At 56.8% G+C, this 24,302-nt stretch overlaps 1 protein-coding gene across 1 annotated transcript in view; it reads right to left on the reverse strand.

Annotated features, from left to right (window-relative positions):
- Positions 1 to 1,867, reverse strand: part of GFRA2 (GDNF family receptor alpha 2) — a 79,682-nt gene extending 77,815 nt beyond the window's left edge. The window contains exon 1 of the mRNA XM_054578764.1: positions 1,247 to 1,867. Within this exon, the coding sequence (XP_054434739.1) occupies positions 1,247 to 1,286 (40 nt within the window). The 5' untranslated portion in view covers positions 1,287 to 1,867. The remainder of the gene's footprint in view (positions 1 to 1,246) is intronic.
- Positions 1,868 to 24,302: the final 22,435 nt, after the last annotated feature.

A 24,302-nucleotide genomic window follows, 5' to 3' on the forward strand; every position in this document is an offset into this window, starting at 1 on the left:
TGCACTCACCACCCAGCTGGGCAGCCTGGTTCGCCACCAGGCCAGAGTGGCAGGAAGAACGCCCGCACCAAAGCAGATGTGTTGCACACGCGCACACACATGCATGCGTGTCAGCAGCTTCCTCTCTGGAGCACCTGCTCCGGGACAGCAAGCCCTGCCTGGAACTCCCCGCCGGCCACCATCCTACAAACACTCTCATTTCCTCTCCTCCACCAGCAGGCTGCTTTCTCTATACCCACCTCCCAAGCAGCTGAGATGTCACAGAGCATCAAAAAGGGCAACGCTTGGGAAACCTAGGTGGGAAAGAGCCGGCCTAGGGTCAGGGGCACCAGGCAGCACATCCTCCCTGCCCATGGGGGAGAGGGCTTGCAGAATGAGGGGCGGTCTTTGTTCAGATTCGGTGTTTTCATCACCCCTCTCCCCTCCCTCACCGGAGGAAGCAAACTTTGGCCTCCTTCCCTTCTCTTCCCACCAGCCAGCAATGGTCCCAGCCCCCAGACGTGAGGAAGGAAAAGCAGTGGACACTGTTCACCACCGCTCAATCCCAACCACCCGCTTGGCTGGGCCTGGGCAGCAGGGAGAGCAAAGGGTGCGGAGAAACTTGAAAAGCATTCCGGGTAGTGGAGCTGTGCGAAGGGGTTCAGGGAGTTGGAAATAGGGTGCATTTTCCAGAGGTTGATTGGCAGGTGGGGGATGGCTGCCAGTGCTCCCCCAACAAATGTCCAACACGGAGCTTCGGGAGAAACCCATGCCCTCCACCACAGCTGACTCCCTCCAGGAGCCCCCGAAAAGGTGGGACTGGGTACTTCTCTCCCAACACTGAGCCTCTCTCTGCCCTCCCCTCTTCCAAATCGAGAGTTGGGGTGTTTTGTTTTTTTCCTTAAGTTACCGCAGTTTAAACCCATTATTTTTAGGGAAGTGAGTATTATTATTGTGTTAGTGACGAGTGTACGTGTTTGTGTGCGTGTGTGCGTGCGGGGATGGCTTGGGTATTCTAATAAGTCTCCTTCCCAACCCCCCTGGTAACCAGACAGCCGGGGCTCGCGCCCGGCCCCGCTCGACTGGCAGCGCCCAGGCTGGCTCGCTCCGCGGCGCGCTCTTCCGCGGGTTGCCCGGTCGGTCTCCCGGGCGCCCCGCTCGCCCCCAGTGTCCCCGGCTGCTCGCAGGTACCCGAACGCGCCGCCCGCGCGGCCCCCCTCCCCTGGCTCCGCTGGACGCGCTGCCCTCGCCGCCCGCAGGTACTCACCTAGAAAGAAGAAGAAGCAGAAGGCGTTTGCCAAGATCATGTTAAATCAATCCCACAGTTTTGTTTTTTTCTTTCTTCTTTCGGTAAAAAATAACAGTAATAATAGCCAAACAGTGATAATCAACCCTAAATCCAATGCGGAGATTCGAGCCAGTCCACCCGATGAAGATCCCGACTCCTGCGATTCTCGCCTCTGGCTGGAGGGGGGTGTGGGAAGGAGGACGGTGGGCGCCTCTCGACGCCCCCCTGCCCACTAAAATCAAACACACGGGTGTATCTGTGGATATCTGCTTCCCAGCCGACAGCGGTCCTGCGCTCTGCCGTCCCTCCGCCGGTCCAGGAGGCGCGGGTCCCCGCGGGTCCGGTCCCCTGCGCTCCTCCGGAGGGGCCTGGGGAGGTGGGAGAGGCGACGAGAGGGTGGAGGGTTGGAAGAAAGCAGCGAGGGTCGGGGTCAGAAAAAAACGCAAATAGGAAAGCAATCCACCGACGGAGGGAAGCGCCAGGAAACAATCCAGCGGGAGCTTGGAGGACGAGAGACCGGAGTCGCTTCTTTCGCTCCAAGACGAAGGAAAAATTCAAAAAAACCTTCTCCCGCTACCCCTTGGCCGGCTCACTTTTTTCTAATGGAATTCCGGTACCCGGTCTCGCGCGCGCCTGTCTCCCTCCGCCCGCTTCTCGCTCCGCTCCCGGCTCTCGCTCCTCGCTCGCTCTCCCCAGCTCTCCCTCGCTCGCTTCTCTCCCTCCCTCTCCCTCTCTCCCGCTCCTCCCTCCGCCCGCCCCCTTCCCCCTTCGCGGCTCCCTCGCCGCGGCTCTCGCGCCCGCGCCCCTCTCCTCCGCCCCGGGCTCGGCGCTCGGGCTCCCAGGCGGCCGGCGGCGCGGGGCGCGGGCGCGCGGCGGAGCAGCGACACTCTGCAGCGGCGGCGGCGCGGCGGTGGCCGGTGGTGGCGCCGGGGAACGCTGGGCGAGAGGAGGGCTCGGCCGCCAGACCTTCCTCACACTGACCTGCTGCCTGGGCCGGAAAAGGACCGGCTCCCCTGGCTGTGGCGCAAATCCCACGAAGCCTCCTCTCCCGCCTCCACCCTCCGGGGCGCTCCCCCCACCGACACCAGCCGCGGGCAGGCTGCGCCCTCCAACCTCTACTGCCCCTGCCCCGCCCCCTCGGCCAGCGGGTCTCGGGCTCCCTGGGAGGCTCAGCAGAGGCCAGAGGGCGTGGAGTCTACGGCACCGGAGCCATCTCTGGGGCTGGGGGAGGGGCGCCAGAATAAACCCCATCTTGGTGGTCCGAGTCTGGGGAAAGGGCTGCACTCTGCGCGGGCGCGGGTGTCCTTGGCCGGGGAATCGAAGCCGAGCGTCTCCCCAAAGGCGCCGAGCAAAAGAAGGACCTCCTCGAACGCCGGCTGCCAGCGTCCCCGCGCAGCCAGCCGGCTCGGGTCTAGCCCCTCGCACGCATACACGTGTGATCTCCACACGGAGCTCGAGAACTTTCCCCGCACGCCCGCGGCGCGCTCGCCTCTCGCACACCCACCGTTGCAGCCCTTTGAGACCCCTTCCCCACTGTCTCTCTTCCCCGGCACGGGCGGAAGGCTACCAAGCCCCCAGCGCCCTCGCCGCTGCCGCCGCGGCCGGCAGACCTGCCCGAACTGCGCCGAAGAGGTTAGGCGGGGACTGGCACCCCACCCCGGGGTGAAGCGGCCCGAGGCCGCCCGGGCCAGGACTCGGCGCCTAGGGTAGCTCCCCCGAGGCAGCCGGCGGCTCTCCGCTTCCGAGGATCCGGGTGGGGTCCCCTTCCCCCAGCCGAGTAGGGGGCGATTGATCCATCTGTCGGTGGGCCGGGCTTACCGGCGTGTTTTAGTCACGGAATTTACAATAAACGCGCAGAAACACCAAAAAGGAAGCGTCTGGCTGGGAAAGGGCTGAAGGAGAGGTGAGGTTTTGGACACTTCGCGGCGAGAAGGGCGAGGCGGTGGGGCTGTGGACACACGGGTGCACACACCCACGCACGCCGGGCGGCCGAGCTTCACGCTCCCTCCTGACACGTCCTCACTACGTTAGGGCTGCCTGCATCCCTCGGCCCAGGCGCACACATTCCCCGCATACAGCTCCGCGCTCACCCCGAGTGCTGTGGTGGGGTAAGCGCGGTGCCTCCTAAACTTTCCGCCTTGCCCAAAACGGATCAGAGCTCGATCTAAGGTGTGGCTGATGGTGCCTTTTAAGATGCATTTTTAAACGAACAAGACTCTGGCAAACAGTTAATGCTAGAAATCGACCTGGGCTTGAAGGGAGGGGTCACTCACGAAGCCAGCAGCCTTCGCTAGTGGAAAAGCTAGAGGGAGCAACTTCCATCTTGCGGATTTAGGCGGGAACGCGGCTTCTCCAGGCTTGGAAGCGCAGAGCTCCGGTTTCCTTCCAATGCCTCTTGTCATTTGGCGCATTCTGGGGCGTGGCTCTACTCTGTCCCAAGCCACCGAATGGTGCCGGCTGGAAACGCGGCCCTGGCCCACGAGTGATGGAATTAGGCCAAGAGGGCATGGGGACTGGAGCTGGGGAGAGCGCCCTTTGGGCTGCCCTTCTGTGGTTCCTCTCCGGACCTAGGGAATGAGTTCACACCTGACAAGTCTGCTGGCTTCTTTCCAGACATTGGCTGACTTAAGGAAACGGCTAAGAAAATTCAGAATAGGTTAAAGGATTAGAACCCAACAGAAATGACACTGCTGAGTAGGGTTGGACCAGAGTCTGGGAGTCTGTCCTGTATACACTCCCCCCACCCCTACCACTTCCGGGGCCCCAGGGATGGCCCAGCTGTCCTCCACCTCCTCCATATTCTGTACCCAGGCACCTCTTCCCCCTTCCAAGGGCCCTACTTCAGGGTCCAAAACTACTGCTCAGTACATCCCTCTTCCTCCTCCAAAAATGTCTTCAAATGTCTCTTGACCCTCGCAGGACATAAGAAGGAAACTTATGGGAGCTTTGCCCTGTCCCCACCCCTTTCCAGTGAAGGGGCTGAGAAAGCAGCCAGGGACACCCAGGGTCGGCACCTGCTGATTTCTCCTGGTGGGGGTGGGGGGAGAATCTGGTAGGAGGCAGTGACTGGCCGAGGCCCCTCAGGGACTTGGGGTCACCCAGCCTTCACTAGGACAGTGGGCAACACCAACCAGACCAACATTCATCTCATTGTGACCTGGGGCACTCTGGCTCTGGGCTTCCCTTTCCTCCTGTTTATAGAAAACCTTTCCTACTGTACCCCGTTCTCTACCAACCCCACCCCTCAACCTGAGCTGCCTTTACATATGGCAGAGGCCAAGGGTCACACGGAGCGTCTGAACATCCATCTGCTCTGGGTAAGCCCCCCCCCCCCGCCCCGCCCGTTGCCAGGCTCTGCAGAGGAAACGCAGAGCACCTACTACTAGTCATAGGCGATTTAATTTCACTGAACTTCAGTTGTCTCATCTATAAAATGGGGATTTTAGAAAAACCCAACCTGGCAGAGATGACAAATACTGGACACAGAGCAGCAAGTCAAACACCTGGTTCATAGACAGTTGCTCAAAAGTGTCACCTCTTTCTCCTGAATCCAGAAGAATTGGGAACCCATGACAAGGCATAAAATCTAAGTGACAACCAGGAAGCAGAGAGTAAAAGCTATGGGGGCTCAAGGGAAACAGAGACCACATGGCAGAGGACCAAGGCTAAGAGACCTTGCAAGAGGGAGTCGCTGGAGAAAGGAGGGCCGGCAGGTGTGAACCAAAGAACCTGAGAGCAGGAAGCGAATGGCTGAGGCCCTCCACAGGCCCTCAGGTGCTGCGGCCTTCCCAGGCCCTCGGGTGCTGTGGCCTTCCAACCGCCTTCACGGGCCCATCCTGGCTGCCCCTGGGCTCAGCAGCCGACGAGCCTCCTGCCACCAAGATGGCCCTTCCCCACCACAGACCCAGGAGTCGTCACGTGCAGGAGCAGGAAAGAGGACACTTAGACCTTCAGTTTCTTTCTTTTCCCTCGTCTCTCTAGGCGTGCCTACCTGCCCGGTGGGGTGGATTCTCTGGAGGGCAAGAGCAATAGAGGAACAGAGAGGGGGAAGAAGGGCCAGTCCAAGGAGAGAGGGGTGCAGCCTTACCCCAGCAGACACACACACGTGCATACACACATTAGCTGCACAGCCGCTGAACAGACTTGTGTGCTCCCAGCAAAATCTCACCCCTTCCCTTCCTTCAGTGGAGGGAGGAAGGCTGAGGGTTCCCTTGCCCCAGAAATTAAGAAAAAGACAAACACACACACACACACACACACACACACACACACACACAAAATACCCAGGAATAAAAAGAAGGTACCAACTAAGGCATGTCAGGAGCATGGACTTGGCAAGCAGAGGTGCCATCGGGCAGCAGCTGACCCAGGGCCTCCTACACTCAGCCAACTGGCACAAACTTACTGGATCCCTTCTCTGCCCTCAGCAGGCCTGTCCCTGCCTGGAAGCCCATACAGATAGAACCAGGTCAGGCATCCATGGAGAGGGTGAGCACCCCAGGGCCCACTGCAGCTGAGCGGAAGGGAGGGTTAGCGCCACGGGGTCTCAGGAGGACTTGCAGGGGGAGGCAGGATCCAAGCTGGACCCAGGGGGGTGGTAGAAAGTGGCCGAGCACAGAGGAGGGCAGAGTGGGAAGGAGGCAGTAGAGACAAACGCACAGCACTAAGGTTTGAGGAACAGTCCAGAGTTGGGAGGAGCCAAGTGCATAGGTGGGAGGGGCTTGGGGGGAGAGCGTCCAGCTGGTCCAATTGGGATGTTCAACGGAGGACAAGCATGGAAGGCTTCGGGTTTGCTCCCCTAGAAGCCACTGAAGGTTTTTGAGCAGGCGAATGATGTGAGGCGAATGGCGTTCCAGGAAGATTGATCTGACAACTCCGTGAAGGACTGAGACGAGGGACCTATTAGGAGGCTATAGTAACAGTCTCGGCAACGAGGGCCCCAAACAGGAGACGTTACACAGACCAAGGAGGTGGCTGTCGGAGGCACTGTGAAGATGGGTCAGCAAGGTGTTGGTGGCAGATGCCACAGAGAGGACAGAGAGCGGGGAAACTGCCAGGATAAAGGGAGCAGCTCGGACCTCTCAGCCTTTCTCATCGGAAAAAATAAAGTAGCCCACTTTACAGCAAGACACACATTGATGTTCCTTTAATTCTTACAGTAACTCCATGGGGTAGGTACTATTAATAGCCCTACTTACAAATGAGAAAACTGAAGCAAGAAAAGTGATTTAAGTTGCCTGAGGTCATATTTTAAGTGGCTGAATCAGGATTCGAACTCTGGCAGCTGGGATCCAGGGCCCCACCCTGGTAATCTCTGTGGACTGAATAAGTAAGCAAAGTGACAGCCTTCGGTCTGTACGTTTTCATGTCCCAATTCTGAACACCTTAAACACTGTCTCTCCCTCCCCTATACAGCAGCAGTGTGAAGAAATCAAGAGAATTGAAATTTCTTTTTATCTGTCCTATGGGCCTTGTTTGGCCTAACCCCTGGAGTTCAAGTCCAGAGCCTAGGAAGGATCCTGTCTCGCCTGGCGCAGTTTGTGCGCGGGCTTTCCCGTGCCAGCCCCCGTCTCCCTCGCACCGACATTGCCTCTCCCCACGCCGGCCCCAGATCCTGAGGCCCAGCCTGGCTGGAACGGAGACCAGCAGGGATTTAACTAACCCATCTGATTACCAAAGAGTGAGCCGGCTGCCGGGCAGGGAGGGTGGGACCGGGCGAGGAGGGAAGAAATGCCTACCACTGCACTCAGGGGCATTGATTTCTCTAATTGATTTCAGTCAGTGTTCTCTTGCTTCATCATTCTCTTCGGAGGTAGGCACCGCGGGCAGCGAGAATCTGGCTTTACTTGGCCTCTCCCCGGGGCCTCAGAGACCGGGCTCTCTGCTGCCCTGCCGCTGCCTGGGAGCCCCCAGCCCCAGGCAGCCCGTCCATCCGAGCGGGAGGAGGCAGGAACGCCCAAGGAGGCCGCTGGGCCGTCAGCCCCGCCCCGCTGGGCCCAGCACCTTCCGGTTTCACAACTTGCTCCCCAAGGCCTGCGGCCTCACCACATCCCTGGGAGGAAGGCAGGCACAGTTACCTGCCTTCCCAGATGAACAATCCCAGGCTTGAAGCTGGCCAAGGCCACAGCACAACCAGCAAGTGGCAGAGCAGGTCCTCCCACACTTGGTCTGGTGGCTTTCCCTCTCCAACAGAGAAGCCCAGCATCCACCCGCCACGGCTGCCTCCTCCCTCCCAGGGGGTCCCTGGGGAGAGGGACACCACACCCAACGGTTCGGGGGACTCTTGGTGTCTCCCAGGACGGGCCTGGGAAGGGTTGTTTCTCTAAACTCCTCTTGCCTCAGAAGTCACAGATGTCCTGAGAAAGCTGGGAAGCCCCGCTCCTCCCTGACCCTTCACCACCCCCGTCATCGGCAGCAGGAGCCGGGCTGGTCATCGTCCTCTGGCTGAGCTACTATCAGTTTAAAACCCCCGCTCATCGTCAAGCCTCCTCCCCGCTGCGTCCCACCTGTGTTGGCACCATCCCGGCCACGCCCCAGCGCCGTCCGGGTGCCAGCACTGTGCTTGGCAGGCCCCAGCTGCCAGGAACAGCCCCTCGGCCTCTCTCCTGAGCACCCACGCCCGCCCCAGCTCTCAGGCTCTGGCCGTCTCCCAGGTTACCCAAGGTCCAAGGCAGAATCCAGGGAGACAGCAGGGGCTGCCTCTGCTAGGCCGTGGGGAGCCAGCTCCCGCTGCCCAGAGCCCCAGGGGAGCTCTCAGCCCCACAGCGCCCCACAGGGGTGGCGCCTTTGTTTAGCCAAGCCTGGCAAGGCGGGTGGGGCGCCACGGCCCGGCCTGAGACGGACTGTCACTTCAAGGGCCCGTCTCCGTCTCCAGGGGCTAGAAGGCAGCTCACACGGGGGCTCTGGGCAAAAAATGGGGACCAGGTGGCCCTCTCTGAGCAGACCTGCCTTCCCTGAGCCCAAGCTATAGTTTGGCTAAATAAGCACATTTACCCGCATGCCCATCCCCTCACCCTGAGGTCAAGTTTTTCAGGAACTTCTTTTCCCATCCGCCACAGCGGTCTCTCCTTACCCACGCTGTCCCCGTGCACGGGGCTTTCCTGCTGCCCTCGCTCGTCTGCCGGAGTAGGGGACGAAGTTGCTCCCAGTGGGAGGGCAACATTTAACCCAAAGGAATGAATTGTTCATGGTAGAATTCCAATCGCCAGGGGCCCCCGGGCGCTCAGGGCTAGAGGCAAACTTCCAGGGCAACAGAAATAAACAGCCAACGGGGGCACAGCGCTTAGGGCCCCCACAGCCCCGGAGGCAGGGGCATTGTAAGCAAGAGACCTTAAAGTCCGGGCCTAAAGGAGCTTGTCCGCGATCACAAGCTCAGTGCGTTGCTGGCTGAGCACCTGAGCCCCGGTATCCTGATTTCGCATCCCCTATATGTGAGGTGGCCTTTTAGACACTGCAGAAAAATTAAATATTTTTTAGCTGTAAAAAGTGAAAACTAAGACAACTTCACAGAAACACTACCCATGACAGCGGGCTGGTTCCTCCCCGGGGCCCCCATTCCATGGTCCCAGACAGCTGGGATAACCGAGCTCTTCCTCACGCCTCCCGCGGCCCCCCGCCCCGCCCACAAGGACGGAAGCGTGGGGAGCCCTCCAGCAGCCCCTCAGGCCACATGCACCTGTGGCCCGCCTGCTGCCATCCACCTCTGGGCAGAGGCCTGTTCTGGATGCTGTTTGCTCTCAGCGGAGCAGGCAGAAGCCACTCCCAGCAAAGCCATGAGGGGCACTGCCCACCTGCCACTCTGCAGCCCCAGTCACCGCAAGGAAGACACCATCACATCTGCAGCACAGACCCCGGGGGGCCATCCTCAGGGGCCCCGGCGCCTGCTGCCTCCCTAGTCCCAAACGGGCACGTCCCTGCTCCCGGGAGGGGAGGGGCCGCACGAGGGGTCTACACTGCTGATCGCGGTGGGAGCTTCAGGATTCTGCACTCTTCCCAGCGCGGGGGTGGTCCCATCTCTTCCACCTGGCTCTCAGGCAACACCCCAACTGCAAGTGTGGCATGATGGGAAGAGGCCCAGATAGCGTTCAAGGTTCAGCTTTGACCTGGGCTTGGTGGCGGGTCAGAAAGGGGTCAGTACTGCTTGGGGCAGCACAGGGCACATGGTCAACCTTCAGTAAGCATTTTCTCCTTGAAAAGAAGAAACAAAAGAAGGAAGGAAGGAAGAAGAGAGGAAATGAGGGAGGGAGGGAGGGAGGGAGGGAAGAAGGAAAGAAGGGGGGGAGGGAGGAGAGGGAGGGTAGGACTTCTGTACCACTGGAGTCTGTCCCCTCCTCTTCTCAGTGCCCCACCCTAACTCCCCAGTTCATCGGCCACCCAGTCCCCCCATGGAATGAGCAGACAAAATATACTTGGCTTCCAGCTCCCAGCTCTGCCCTCAGCCACACGTGTCAGCTTGGCTCCTCGGGAGCAATGATCCCCACCCTGTCTGCCTGCCTCTCACAGGGGAAGGCAGGCCAACGAGGGCCTGACGGTGGCAGTGCTGGGGAAGGTACGAGACACTCTGCAGAGGCAAGGAGCAGCCGTGCCGTGTGGGTGCAGCCCACGCCCCCCCCCCACCGTGATCCTGGGTCCCCCCCCCCCACCTGCCTCAGGAACGGGCAGCCCGCAACCAGTGTCCCAGCTTGGGACAGCTCCTGCTGCTCCAGTGACTTGAGGCCATGGGGGCAGGGACGTTCCCTTTCCACAGGTGGGAGAATCCAGGCCTCCAGAGCTCTGCACACATCCTACTCGGCTGAACACGCTCATTTCCTTGTCTGTACGCCTCGCCCAGCTCACCGCCCTGTGCGGACGGGGCCCACATCATCCTCGTCCCCGAATCGGAGGCTGATGCGTCGTCGTAAGCGCTCAGTAATGAGCACTTGTGGAACGAATGAACGGACGGAGGACGACAATGCCTCTTACTCGCCATGACCTTAGCACAGTCATCCCGGCTGGGATTGCTGACTTGAGTCCGAACACGGACCCCGGTCACTGGCCTCACGAGGGTGTCACTGACCCAAATGTAAATGTCTCTCTTTCCTTCCATTCTCTTCTCCTTAGGAAAAATTAATACATCTGACCAAAGGGGGTTTTTTTTCCATTTAAGTTCTTTTAATTCAGACTAGATTGGCTTGTGCCCTTCACTTTAAAGTCTAATTCTAGAAAGACTTAGTACCTTGGCAGGGGTAGGACTCATTCGAGTTCTCGACCGACACAATGGACTGCTTCGCTCCCACTTGTTAGCGGACAGCCCCCATACTCCACACTCATATGCCCAGTGACCCCCCAAATAAGTTTTTAGTCCGAAGAAACAAAGCAGCTGCCATCTTGGCTCTCCCCCAGCCTGACCGCCCCCCCCCAAAGTGGGTCACAGAGACACAGCCCTCTGTGGGTGTCAATGCCAGGAACACAGGCTCCCCAAGAAAGAGTTTCTGAACAGAGGAAGGAGCAGAATTGGTCTCACGCCTCCCACAGGCGCTCAGCACCTCCTACCTCTGGCCCCCTGTGTCCCCAGTGCAGGGTGCACCCTGAGGTGGGGGACCTCTAGTTTCCAAACCTGCCTCCCACCAAACCAACCTGCTCTTGCCTTTTCTCTCAGTCACCTGCCACTCTGGAAGGCAGTCAGATAAATGGATCCTAAGCCAAGTAATATTCTATGGATTTTAAGAGTTGCCAATGCTTTGCATTTTCCAGAACTAGCAAAACTGATAATGGTCTTTTTGCTTGCAATCAATGCAATCAATCAATCATTGCATCCTTCAATATCCCCTTGGTACTCCTCTCCGACACACGCGCATTTTAAAGAAATGTGAACGGAGAGACAAGGCCTAAATGCGAGGTAATGGCTCCCTAATCGTAGAAATCAGGCACCAGGAGGAAGGGATTCAGATGAGATTCCAGATGGCGAATCTGCGGCATTTGTGCGCCACGCCCCTCTCCTGACCATGGCAGGTTCTGTTAATTGACGGCAGCTAAGCCTTCTTGATGCCACGCTCCAGGCGGCCCGAGACCAGTCGCTTGTGGCGGGCACACACGTCCATCTAATCCATTTGCGGCGCTGGCTAAGTGAGTCTGAGTGCCCTCCTGGTCTAAGAGCTGGGGCTCTGGGAGGTGACAGGGAGACTGCTCCCTCGCCCTTCAAGTAACACTTCGTGCCGACCTGGAGCCACCCGGCCATGCGAGGCGTGTCCAATGGGGGTGTCCAGAAGGCTTTTCAAGAGAGAGGCCTTACCACTCCCCGCAGGAGGACGGGAAAGAGGCCTGTTGGAGGAGACCTACCGTGCCAAGAAGAAGGAGCTGCCCCTGCTGGAGCCTGCCCCGCAATGGGAACAGATCTCTGCCCCCCCGTCCCCAGTCAGCCCAAGGTGTCGCTCACAGTCCCTGCCAGGCCACCGCTCAGGGTGCCCCCCCATCTGCTCCTGGGCAGGACCCAGGCTATCCGAGGACAAGAAGGGGCCTCCCCTCAGACCCACCCCCTGCCCCCAATAAGGAGCCAGGAGTGCAGAAGGGCTCGGCTGATGTTGTGTTTGCCAGTGAGCATCTGGGACTGCTTAAACGGGCTGCACAGTGTGACAATGACTGAGCCAGCCACGCATGTCCACAGGGGCAGAAGACGGTCCCCACGTGGGCCCCAGGGGATGCAGCCAGGGGGCAAGCAGGAAGGGAGCCTGCGCGTGGCCCCCACCCCCACAGGCCCATCCTAGACCCCCATCTTTAGAATTCAAGTTAGAGCTTCCTTTCCTGCCCCCTTCGCCTGCTGCCTCCTTCCCATTTGCTCAAGGGGCGCTGCAGTGAGACCTACTGTGCTCCAGGCCCGGTCCTGCGGCGGCGGGCAGGGCAGGGCAGGCCCTCTGTCCAGCCAGGCCCTTGCCCACCAGGACACCACGGCATGGGACTCCGCACTGGCTTTTGGGAGTAGGAGCTGCAAACGAAGACGGAAGGCCTTCCGGGGGTGTCCAACCCGCAGGCCTCATGTGGCCCAGGATGGCTGTGAATGCGGCCCAACACAAAATCGTAAATTTACTTAAAGTATTACAAGATTTTTCTTCGGATCGTGTGCCACAATGTGTTTCATGTGTGACCCAAGACAACTCTTCTTCTTCCAGTGTGGCCCAGAGATGCTGAAAGGCGGGACACCCTGCTACCCAGTGCCCTGCACGATCTCACCCGCTCCTCAGAGCTGCCCGTGCAGCGGCAGGTCGGGTTGTCGGTTGTGACAACGGGGCTCGCTCCTGGCCCTGCCACCTACTAGCCGTGTGACCCCGGGCTGGCCCGCCAACCTCGCGTGGGCCACAAAGCGGTGACAGTAGGCCTGCCCTGCCCGCCTCTCACAGTTGGTTGCGTTCAGCCATCATTAAAGCAACAAATTTTGCCTCTGTCTTGAGTAAGACAGTATCGAGAAGCCCCAGCCTGGCGCGGGGAGCGATGCATGAACACACGAGCGCAACAGTATCAGGAAGCTGCAGCGGAGAATTAGGGGACGGCGGGGGGCGGGTAGGGGGACGTGATTGACTGGAAAAGAGGTATGTGCGGAAACGGGGATTTTAGAGAAGTCATTACATGAAGAAATAACAGTGAGTTCTTAGCAGCAGGACTTCGCATACAGGTAATTGTTCTGAGGATCAGAAAGGGTGATAGGTGTGACGCTGCTTTATAATAAACTGTGGAAAGCAGCGCGGTGCTAGGTATGAGTTCCACTTTTAATGCAGCACGGCAGCTCTCAGTCAACCCACACGTGCTGCATTTGTTAGCTGGGCTCCGCTACAGCCAGGAATGTCTGCAGTCTCCGAGGGTTGCCCCGCAGAGGCTCCCTTCTTCCTGGGGCAATAAGCTCCGTAGAGCTTCGCAGCCCCGTACAGCCAGCCACTCGGGATCCTGCTGACTGATGCCCTGCACCCCCCCACCCCCGCCCTACGCCACCTCCTGGAGCACAAAGCCTCCTCTGTCCCCCGAGGGAGGAGCGGGAGCTGGCAGGAGCGAGATGTGTGCCTTTCCCCCACAGCCCGTGCTCCTGAACCAACTACACGGTCTTCGAACAGCACTGGGGCCGGTGGGTGTGGGGAAAGGGGTGGGGGTGTCTGGTGGGCATCATCTTTTTCACAAAAGGGGCCCAGGAAGAACTCTGTACATCCTGCAAACCCTGGTGTTTGGTCAATCGGAGAATTCTTGAGGGAACGCTGCGTCTGACGCCTTGGGGCAAGCAATCCTGAGGCTCGGGACTGAACCCGCATCCTTGCTAACTCCAGAGTAACTGTCCGTGGCGGAGAACCAAGGACTAACCATGCGATTCAGCCTATTTCTATGACTCAGATGAACCCAGAGCTACAACCATAATGATCATTGCTAACATTTATTGAGCACTTACTATGTGCGAAGCCCACATCACTGCACTGCTTCATTTAAGCCTCACCATGGCCCAGGGAGGTAAATGGGGTTGTTAGCCTCAGTTGATCTATGAAGGTAAGTCCAAGGTTCTTAATACTCTTCTGTGAGGAAAATAACAGAGCAAAAAACTGAACGCAAAACCATCCTATCTCCAAAAGACATGCGTTCACTTCGCCACCGAGGTACGCCACCTCTCGCAGCAGCAGAACCGATTACACGCTCACCCCCACCCCACGGTCTGGATTCTCAGCCTGGTTCCATCACTGGCTGTATGGCCTTGGCTAAGTCACTTCCCCTCGGTGAACTTCTCCTTCCTCGAACTCTAGGACAGGACAAACAGACATGCCTATCTCGTGGGATGGTTGAAAGAATCAAAAGATTATCTTAGAGAAAAGAGTTTTTGTAGACTTTAAACTTTTCTGATGTTTCACAACAACAAAAAAAAATGGACTAGACATCCCCTAGGGAACGAGGCATGGCTCTGAAATGAGGTCCTGCTGGTTGGGGACAAGCAGTACAGGCCCCTCGTCCCCGGAGGAGGCTTGCTGACACCCCCAAAACAGCCCAGCCAACCAGGACGGAGGCAGGGCTCCCAGGTCTCGGCCTCTGGCCCCGCGCTCCCCTTGGCGACTCTGCCAGGGCTCGCTTTCTTTCATTTCTCCTGCAGAGGTTTTGGCAGTATCCCTCCTAAGTGGGACAGCTGCGTCAATAAGCTCCATTGCATCACGCGTGTGACTGAAGAGCAGAGTGTGTGGCTTGCTGGCTGGGGCTTCTGGCCCAGTGCACAAGGTGCTCGGCGCTTGCTCTCTCTCTCTCTCCCACACACAGACACACACACTCACACACACACTCCCCTCCGTCACCCCAGTCTGGCCCCGTCAGGCCTCCTCCAGCCATTTCCCCACCTCCGGCCTCCAATTCCGTTCCGCTCCAGGACCCCTGCTCCAGCCCCGTAGGGACCCCCCCGAAGTCCTACCCTTCCCCCACCCAGAGCCGTCACCCGGCATTTCTCCCCTATAATATCCTCCCTCCATCTCTGCTTGTCAAAATCCTCCCCAGCTACACACAAAAATGTCAACAGCAGTTATCGCTGGCTGAGATTACAGATCACCTCCTTCTTTCCAATTTCCTCTATCGGGAGATTTGGGGTGGGGGGATCAGCGCATGTTATTTTCATAATCAGAAAAGCACAGTGAAGTCACGCTTCAAGTGCCCGGCCTGCAGCAAGGCCCCCCGCACCTCAGCTTAGAGTTATCTTTCCCTGAAATGCGACTGCGCGTGGCCTCTCACACACTGCTTTGTACCCCCTGGATAGTTTGCTGTGTGTGAGCGTCTGATATCCGCAACCGACGTGTAAGCGCCGTGAGAGCAGATGCACATTACACACATCTCCCGGCCACGCCCGGCCCTTCGTGTACATCCAGGCTCGGGGGGGCACGGACTGAGCTCTCGGGGAGCTGGCCAGCCCCGGGGTCCCGGGGACGGCCCTGGTACAGCTGGTATCCTCCCCCGGTTTACCCTGGCGGGCCTGGGGAGGCGGGACCCTGGGGAGGCGGGACCCTGGGAAGCTGGAATGAAGGGGCCTTGGCGTTTCTGCAGCCCAGCACCTCGCACTTATACGCACCATCTCTGACATTTAATTTGCTGACTAATAAGGTTTTATCACTCCTACCCCATGAGCAGCCAAACTCAGGCCTAGAAAGGTAAAGAGTTCTGGCCCAAGAGTCTGGAAGCCATGTCTTCTGTTGCCCAGCCCACGCCTCAACCACTAACCCACAGCCGCCACTCTGAGGCATTATTAATAGCCATTTCTCCGTCCAGTCAGAGGCTGGACACAGCTTGCCAGGTTAATCATTTGTTCATTAGGCGTCTAATGAATTACTTGTTAATTGCTAACTTGATGAGCAGCCAGCAGTCCCCATCTGCCTGGAGAAATGGCAACAAATAACCACAGAAGGGCCGGCCAAGTCCCAGCCACTGGGGAGCAGGAGCTTTCGGCCCCCAGGGGACAAGCCTGTCTTGGCCAGCCACTGAGAAGTCCCCAGGGAATGACACCTTCCAGGTGAGTCAGCACTGACAGACAAGTTCTTCACAAACGTCCACAGCGGCCAGATCGCCACCCACCCGCCCTTAGTTACTCAAGCCCCCTCACTGAAAACCTCCCCTATGAACTTTTAGTTTTATTTTCGCTGAGCTTCTGCCACTTGGTCAACACGGTTCAATTTAAACACATATAAATATATGCTCTCATATTTCCCCTGAGTGCTTGCCTTGTCTCCCCACCTTGAAGGCAACTACAGTGTCTCTATTGTACTGTAAGCCTCCCAAGAGCAGAAACTCCTCACTTTTCTTGTGTCTCAGCCTTGTGTCTCCTTTACAACGTGCTGCCCAACTCAGCAAGTATGTGTTAAAGGAGTGAACGAATCATACCTTCTGTACAAATCTGTAGGAGTCTGCTCAGGCTGCCAGAACAAAACACCACAGTTGGGTGACTTCAACAACGGAGCCTCATTTTCTCACAGTTTTAGAAGTTGGAAGTTCAAGATCAAGGTGTTGGCAGGGTCGGTTTCTCCTGAGGCCTCTCTGCTTGGCTTACAGATGGCGGCTGCCTCTCTGTATCTTCACATGGCCTTCCGTTTGCATGTGTGGGGTTTCTCTGTGTGTCCAAATTTCCTCTTCTTATAAAGACACTCATAAGACAAGATCAAGACCCACACTGATGACCTCATGTTAACTTAATCACCTCTTTAAAGACCTTATACTCAAACACACATTTGAGGCACTCGAGTTAAGACTTCAACCTAAGAATCTGCATGGGGACACAATGTGTCCCATGACTACTTCTCAGCCTACGATGCCTCCCTCGGTGCTGGGCACGTGCTCCAGAGGGGCGGCCACTTCATTTCCTCCAGGGGAAGGGCTCTCCTGGATGACATAGGCTCCCGTCCCACACAGATCCCTGAAAACTTGCAGGGTGAAGTGTTCAAGGCGAACGTTCTTGGTCATGTTGGCTCCCAAACCCTAATAGCTCAGTTATCTTTGAAATCACTTTAGAGCGGCACTGAGTAGAGATGATGACTGTTTGCATTTGCACAGCAATTTTTCTCACCAGAGCACATGCTCGGTTTAGACTCCCAGCTTCGCTGTGAGGGAGGAAGAGGTGGGTTATGACGTCCATCTTATGGACGAAGAATTGAAAGAAGGAATTCATCAACTTTCCCACCTCGAGCTAAGCCTGGTGCATGGCTTTCACTCCCTTGTGCCCCCTACAGCACAGGACCCAGTCATTTCCCTCTCTGCGTCTGAGCGCGCAGCCCAGGGTCAGGTGCGGAAGGGATGCTTGGCCTTAACAAGAACAGAGCTGGTGGTACCGGCTGCTCCACCCAGAGCAGCAAGAGCCTGAAGAGTCAGAACTGACCACCACCAGCGCCCAACCCCAAGCACCCTCAGGCAAAACCAGCTCAAGGGTCTAGCACTATACACGGCCAGCTTCAGGGTCTCAGGTTTCCATGCCGGCCTGCTTTTCCGCTGAAGCCCTGAAGGCCAGGGTTAAATTGAAAATGAGTCTGGGAATAATATATCTATTATCACTTTTTCACTGCTCCCAGTGACGATAAGGGAAATGTATTTACAGTACAATTGCCAAATGATTTCACATATGATTTATTTTTATCCCTTTATATGCAGGTATTTTTAGAAGCTGCCTTGAACACATTGTGGATTGAAGCAGGGTATGAATTTTAGAAATTTCACCCTCCAAACAATGCCTCATTGGATAGGCAGACGGGGATATTGTACCCATTTGGCAGATGAGTAAAGTAAGGCAGAGAGCGGCCAAGCATTTGCCCCAAGTCATGCAGGGAGGGGGTTGATGACCTGGCCTTGCTGCACAGGCACACCCTTCCCGCGGAGTCCCTGGACTGGTATGGAAGGAGCCTGAGGAACTGTCCTGGGAAAGGTCCCTTCCCCGGGCCGGAAGGAAAGAACCATCCAGCAGCCGCCAGTTTCTAACTGCAGATACATCTTCTCAGGCCAACACAGATATTTTGAACAATTTTTATCTGAATGATTTCAGTTGAGGTGCAGCCAACCCCACCCCAGGCTCTACCAGACCCGCCCACATCAGTTTCCGCTTACCCTGTTTATGTTGCCATCTGGATGCTACAGGCTTCTGAGCTTGACCACCCCCCACCCCCACCCCGATCCCTACCCAGGACCCGTGAACAGCTGCCCACTGGGTGTCAGGAAGGGGGGAGACCTACTTGTATGAGATAGGGCCCCGGGAAGGAGAGTGGGGACACCAGATGCCGACTGCATGCCCCCTTGCCCAGGAACGTGATTCTGCCAAGGCCAGACTGACCCTGCAGCCAGGGACGCGTCTGGTGCCTTGAACCCCAGATGCTGCTCCTCCTACAGTCCTGGCATAAGTGGACGGGCATCTGTATCCTCCCTGATCATCCTCCAACACATGCTGTGAAATACACACAGAATTAACAAGCCATGACCGACCCCCCCCCCCCGCCCCGCAGCTCAGCTGAACAACAACTTGTGAGCCCTACAGGTTGTGTAACTGCTAAATACTTAAGTCACCTCGCAGGTGGCACAAGCCCTCCAACCAGCACCACTGCCACCTCCCAGCTGGCTTTCTTCTCCAACGAACACAGCCACCAAACACACCCTGCAGTTGTCCCTAACCCTGAACTCTGGGTGTGGAAACAACCTGAAACCTACAACCCTCCACCCCACCTTCCTAGGTATGTCTGCCTCTAGCTGGGGTGTGGTCAGCCTCTCTCCCTCCCCTAACTGGTCTGGAGCTTTATAGTTGCTTTTTTGTCCCATAGGTATTTTTCCAGTCTCTCCAACTCCTTCCACTCCCTGCTGGCTGGACAGGGTCCTTCCTGGGCAGTTGCTACCGGCATAGATCAAAATCCACGACCGCCTGTTACCAGCGCCTCGGCCGCTGGGGGTGCAACAGGAGCGGGCTCCAGGGCTGCAGGAGCCCCGCGGCAGGTCCCACAGGCTGTCCTGACAGCCAGTGTCTCCAGAAACGAATGGACAGCTGTCCCTCCACCCCACTCCTAGGGCACTCCTTGCCAAGTCTGGTTTAGCTTTGCTTTGTTTTCTTCAACATAAAAAATAATTCCAGATTCACAGGAACTTGTAAAAAATAGTGGATTCGACTGATAGCCCCTTCATGCAGTTTCCCTGAATAGTTACAATTTATATAACTCTCCTACAACATCAAAACCAGGAAATTGACAAGGTACAAATGCATGTGTATAGTTCTGAGCCATTTTCTCAGGTTACAATTTACATAACTATATACTACAAGATCTAAACCAGGAAATTGACAAGGCACAACTGGCATCTATAGTTCCCTGCCATTTTCTCCCAGGTGTAACTGCCTCTGCCATCAACACATAGAGCTGTTGCTTCTCTGAAATCGACCGGTCCTCCCCTCTTCTTCCTCCACCTCTGCCCTCCCGATCTCCCCCAGACTATCACTCACCTGTTTTCCATCTCTGCAAGTGTATCATTTCCAGTCTTCCCCGCCCCGCCCCCCAAGCTGCTGGCCACTTAAAAGCACCTCCGAGGCAGGGCGGACCCCAGCCGGGAAGGGGACTGCCAAAGCAGGCAGGCCTGGGACAGAACTGGCCCAAGGCGTGAGGAGCCCGGGCTCACCTTGATTCAGACAACCCACATACCCAGAGCCTGTGTGCCACAGACCAGTCTTCACCTGCCCGTTGGGCCTGCCCGATCGCTCCTGTCCCATGTGCCTCCATTCCTCTTGCTGCCCTGGGAAGGGTCCCTCACCTGGGTGGCTGGCTCCCTGCCCTGGCAAGCGCTGTGCAGCAGCTGCTCTCTGCTGCCCCCATCAGGCAGCCTGCTGCTCAAAGTGCCCGGGCCACTGGGTTTCCGTTTAAAATTCTCCCAAGTCATGCCGCCTGTACTGTACCTACATAATTCATTTTTATTACCTAAATATAGGGCTCAATATTTGTCCCTGTTAAATTTCATCTTGTTTGTTTCAGGCATCATTTCAGCTTATCAGGATGTTTTCAAACCCTCAGCTATCTCTCTGGACCTCAATTATCCCTTCTAACTGTCATCTAAAAATTTAATAATCTTGCTCTCTGTGTCTTCACCCACGTCATAGATGAAATCCTTGAGTATGATTCAGTACCGAATTGTGTGGTGTACTGCTAGGATTCCCCCCTTGTAGACGGAGGGCTGAGACTTAAGCAACCCCCTCTGGGACGATCGCTCAGCGATGGCAAGTCCACCCAAGAGAGCTCTCCTCCGGGCCTGATTTTGGTTTTCATTTATTCAGAGGCTGCCAGCTCAAGAATTGACCAACCTCAAAGAATAAAAGGTGGTCCCATTTCCTTTCATACCCAAGTTAAATGGCTTCGAGTCCCCAGCCACTCACTCAAGGATCCAACTCCCAAATGTTTTCAGGGACAACCAGGGTTGCATACGCCTGTCTAAAAACGAGCCCTTTTCGAGGCTCTACCTTGCTGTGATCGACACAGAAAGCGGGACTCAGAGGCCAACCCCGCTCCCTGGCCTGGCCGCAGACCCCTGCCTGATTTGCTGGGCCGTGATGGCTCCCTGAGGTGGCAGGGAGCGCGCAACCCCTGCCCGGGACCCACGTTGTGCACCTGTAAGCGGAAGTCCGCAGGTTTCCCCCAGGCCCCCCAGCGTTCTCAGCCAGCCAGCCCTGGGCCACCTGCGAGCTGCCCCCCACCTCCCACGGCGCCCTGAGGGTCCTAGAGACCTGACGCCCCTTCTCTACTGGAGAGTTTCCTCCTGCGGAGCCACGCTGTCCTTTCCTGCCTGCTCGCCTTGACCACAGCCATCAGCACGTCGCTGTGGGCCTGGGGGTCCAATCCCAGTCTCTGTGGGGGCCATTCCATTCCTGTGGACACCCAGGATAAAAGTACAGAAAGAAGAGGAGGACAGGTCCCAAGGCCACCCCATAACACCTCCGTTCCACGTGCACATGGGCAATATTGGGAGAAGGGCAACCCCTCACCCACCACCCCCCAGCCCCTGGCTGAGCTGAGAGGCCCCCATCTACACTGAGTGTCAGTCTAACCAACACCTGCCGAAAGGGAACGGAAGGTGGGTTGATAGACTTTGTTCAAAGTGAACTCATGCTGGCTTCTAGCAACCACCTTACTTTTCTAAGAACTCACAAATCATCAGTTTCAGTCATCTGTTTTGGGATTTTTGCCAAGAGTCAACATTGAAACTACTGAATAATCATTTCCAGAATCAGTAAGGTCCCAGGCTAGATAACTGATGAATGAGTAAGATCCTTACGTGGAAGGCAGGCTTCTCCAAGCCCTGCCTCCTGTTCCTTCACGCATGTGTGCGTACTCACACACATAGGGCACCCCCAGACGACGCTCAGCGACCCCGCAGCATCTCTAATGTGGACATGCCATCCAGCACAAAGACACCCGAAGTCATCATCTCTGATTCCTCCCAATCTTTCCTTCTTTTCTCCTCATTCAGAATCGCTCCGTCCTCTCTCTCTGCCACGCTGCCGCTCTCCCTGGGTAATAGCCATCTTCCTGGCTCTGTACTGTGGCTGAGTCGCCATGTGACCCCAGGGAAAAGGGGAGCCGGCGCGCGGGAAGGGGCTCGGAGGGCTGGGACCCGCGCTATGAGCACGCCTCCACCTGCCAACGCGCCCTCCCCATGTGGGGCGTTGGTGGGGCGTTGACCGCCAGTTCGCTGACATCCCTGTCTGCAGACAAGGCAAAGGCAGTTTCCCACGGAGAGACTGTGAGGCTTACACTTAAGTCTTCTCAGAATTACAGTAATTAACATTGAGAAGAACAGCATGCCAGACCGTCCCCCTAACCTGTCACTTCTGGGCTGACAACAGGGCTTTGACTCCAAGTTTACTGTGTCCCTTCTCGTTCCTTCCTGCCCCTCTGTCCTCTCCAAGCCAGGCCCCAGACGGCCAAGGGCCCAACTTCCCCTAGTCGCAAATGAGAGGTAGACCAGTTCCCTCGGAAAAGCAGGAGCCTTCGAAAGGCAGCTCTTGCGAGCCAGCTGAGTCCTGCTGAGTGAGCTGCTTTGTCCAGGCCTGGGGGCAGGGGGCACGTAGATCTGGGGACTGGGTCAGTGACAATGTCAGAACGAGGAGAGACCTCAAGTACCACCCAGACCTGCTAATGCCACAAATGAGACACCAAGGCTCTGAAGAGAGAAGTAACTTGCTCAAGTTCAGCCAGGCAGCCACAGAGCCAGGATAAGGACTCGGCTCTCTCGGCTCCTGGTTTATTCCACCACCCCGGGACCATTCAGTGAGGCCAGGCACTGCGCAAACGCTTTACATAAATTACATCTAATCTGAGGTGTCATTATCCCCCGCCCCGTTTGGGGGTTGAGAAAATGGAGCCATCTGCCCGGGGGCAGACAGGCAGAATGCGGCGGGTGAGGGATTCGAGCTCATTACGCCATCCTTTCTCATCAGCGTCCATCAAGGGCAGACAGAAGCAAGTCTAAGTGGGTTAGTGAACACATGAGTGTGTCCCAGCGGGAGAAGTCCTGGAAGCTACCTACTGGAATGTCCCAGCTATGGGTTTCCACTGAGAACAGCAACCCAACACGCCCTTCGCAGTAAGGACCATCTGTGGCCAAATGTCACAAACATGGCGCCAGGAAGGAGAGATGCACCTGAGTGTAAGAGCGGCAGACAGGGCTCACGGGAAAGGTGTGCCTGGCGGCGGGCTTTCGAGGGGGAGGCTCTGGAAAGGCAGGGGAGGCAGGGAGGACCCTGGGATCGATGGAATCCCAGGGAGGACCTAGTGAGACCCACACACCTTCCCCGGCAGAGAGCAGTGATGCCGACTCTCAGCGTAGCTCCCCGTCCCCCCTCCCCACCTCCCACCCCTTCTTCGACAGGAGGATTGACCGGACCTCAGGGAAAGTGACAGAATTACTTTGTTCCTGGAGCCCAGCTCCGCACACGACACTCCTACCCAAGCCCTTGGGAAGGTAAGAGGCTTTGCAGGAAGAAATAGGGAGCGCGAGCATCGTGTGGGAGAAGGAAGTGGCTGCTGCTCAGGAAGCACAGGCCTGCACAGCGTGGGAACGGGGCAGAGGGGCTGGCAGACACGTCCCTTCGTGCCGGCCTCTGGGCTCGGGCGCGGCACGGCCAAGACGTTGGCCGACGGGGGACGCTGCTCTCCCAGGGACGTGGGACCATTCCCCTGTCGTTGGCAGCTGTGTAACGCCAGCTTTGTTATCATTTCTCTTTAGAAATTGGGGATGATAATGGTATGCCACACAGGTTGGTTGTGAGAATTAAATAAGATGCAAAGTACCTGTTGGCACATAATCAGCACACGATAAGTGTTAGGTTTTTATTATTGTTTTTATTTCTGTCTTCATGAAAAATGCATTATTTTTGCGGTGTTATAAAACTGAGAGAACCACAAGTTAGGTCTCACAAATTTCACTGCCAAAAATCATGTACTTTGGACAGTTCTATTACATTTGTGTTATTTAAACAAAAAATTTTCCTTCTCAGGCAAGTTAGAAGGAAAGCACTTTCTTTACCTCCCCAAAGTGGTGCTTATGCTCATAAAACACTTTTTCATTTCAAGGTGATTTCTCACTGTTCCTCATCACGGGCTCACAGCAGAATTCCGAGGTCAGCGGAGCACGTGTCGTTATACTTCCTATTAGGTCTGGAAGCTCGCGGTAAAGGAAGTGTGTTGCCTGGATCTGCAGCCGGGCTCCCAGCGCCTCCCTCAGCCCCGAGCCCAGCAACGCTGAGCCCAGACGGCTCTGCAGGCTGCCCGCCTGCCCCAGCACACACGGGCCTTCCGAGGTAGGGCCCGCCCCGGCCTTCACTGAGTCCTGCACCTCTCCCAGGCTCCAGCCAACGGGATCATCACCTGGGAATGAGAGGTTCGGAATCCTGAGGAGTTTGGAATCGTATGCGAAAGTGATAAGACTGCCCTTTTAAAAGGAGCGTGAGGCAGAGATATTTTCCATCCCTCCGGGGTTTCTGGGATCCAACCCTGTCATACCCAGCTCTGCCCACACCCCACCCCTATTCACAACCAACCCCTTTCCTTGCCTATCCTGTTCCAGAAAGACACTCAGGCTCACACTGCTACCAGTGCCCTGTGGCAGGGGGAGCAGAGGACTCACAGCTGATGCCCGTTCTGATTGGTCGCAGCCCATGGTCTTCTGGCTGTTCCAGGAATTAGCTACTTTGAGCATGACCCCTACCTGCTTCCATGTTTCCCATCACCTAGGCCTACTCCCCTACAGGGAGGTGCCACCACTCCCCAAACATCTGGGCTCATCCTCCAGGCCTTGCTCAACCTCCTCTCCCAGAATGACTTTCCCTTCCTGATCCTTCAGGACCCTGATCAAGGGCCTTTTCTTACAGGAAGCCCTCCTAGACCATCCACAACCTGCAGTGTTCACCATTTTCTAGCTCCCTAGTCTCTACCGCGTAAACTGATTTTTTTCCCCCAGACTACAGACTGTGTATCATTAGAGGGTCATGGAAACCAATTCAGTGGGTTACAACAAGCATTCTTTAGGAAGACTGAGCAGCATACAAAGTATCAGAAAA

The sequence above is a fragment of the Pteronotus mesoamericanus genome, unplaced genomic scaffold, assembly GCF_021234165.1.
Source record: "Pteronotus mesoamericanus isolate MK-2021 breed Mesoamerican mustached bat unplaced genomic scaffold, CSHL_Meso_final contig_502, whole genome shotgun sequence".
Lineage (NCBI taxonomy): Eukaryota > Metazoa > Chordata > Mammalia > Chiroptera > Mormoopidae > Pteronotus > Pteronotus mesoamericanus.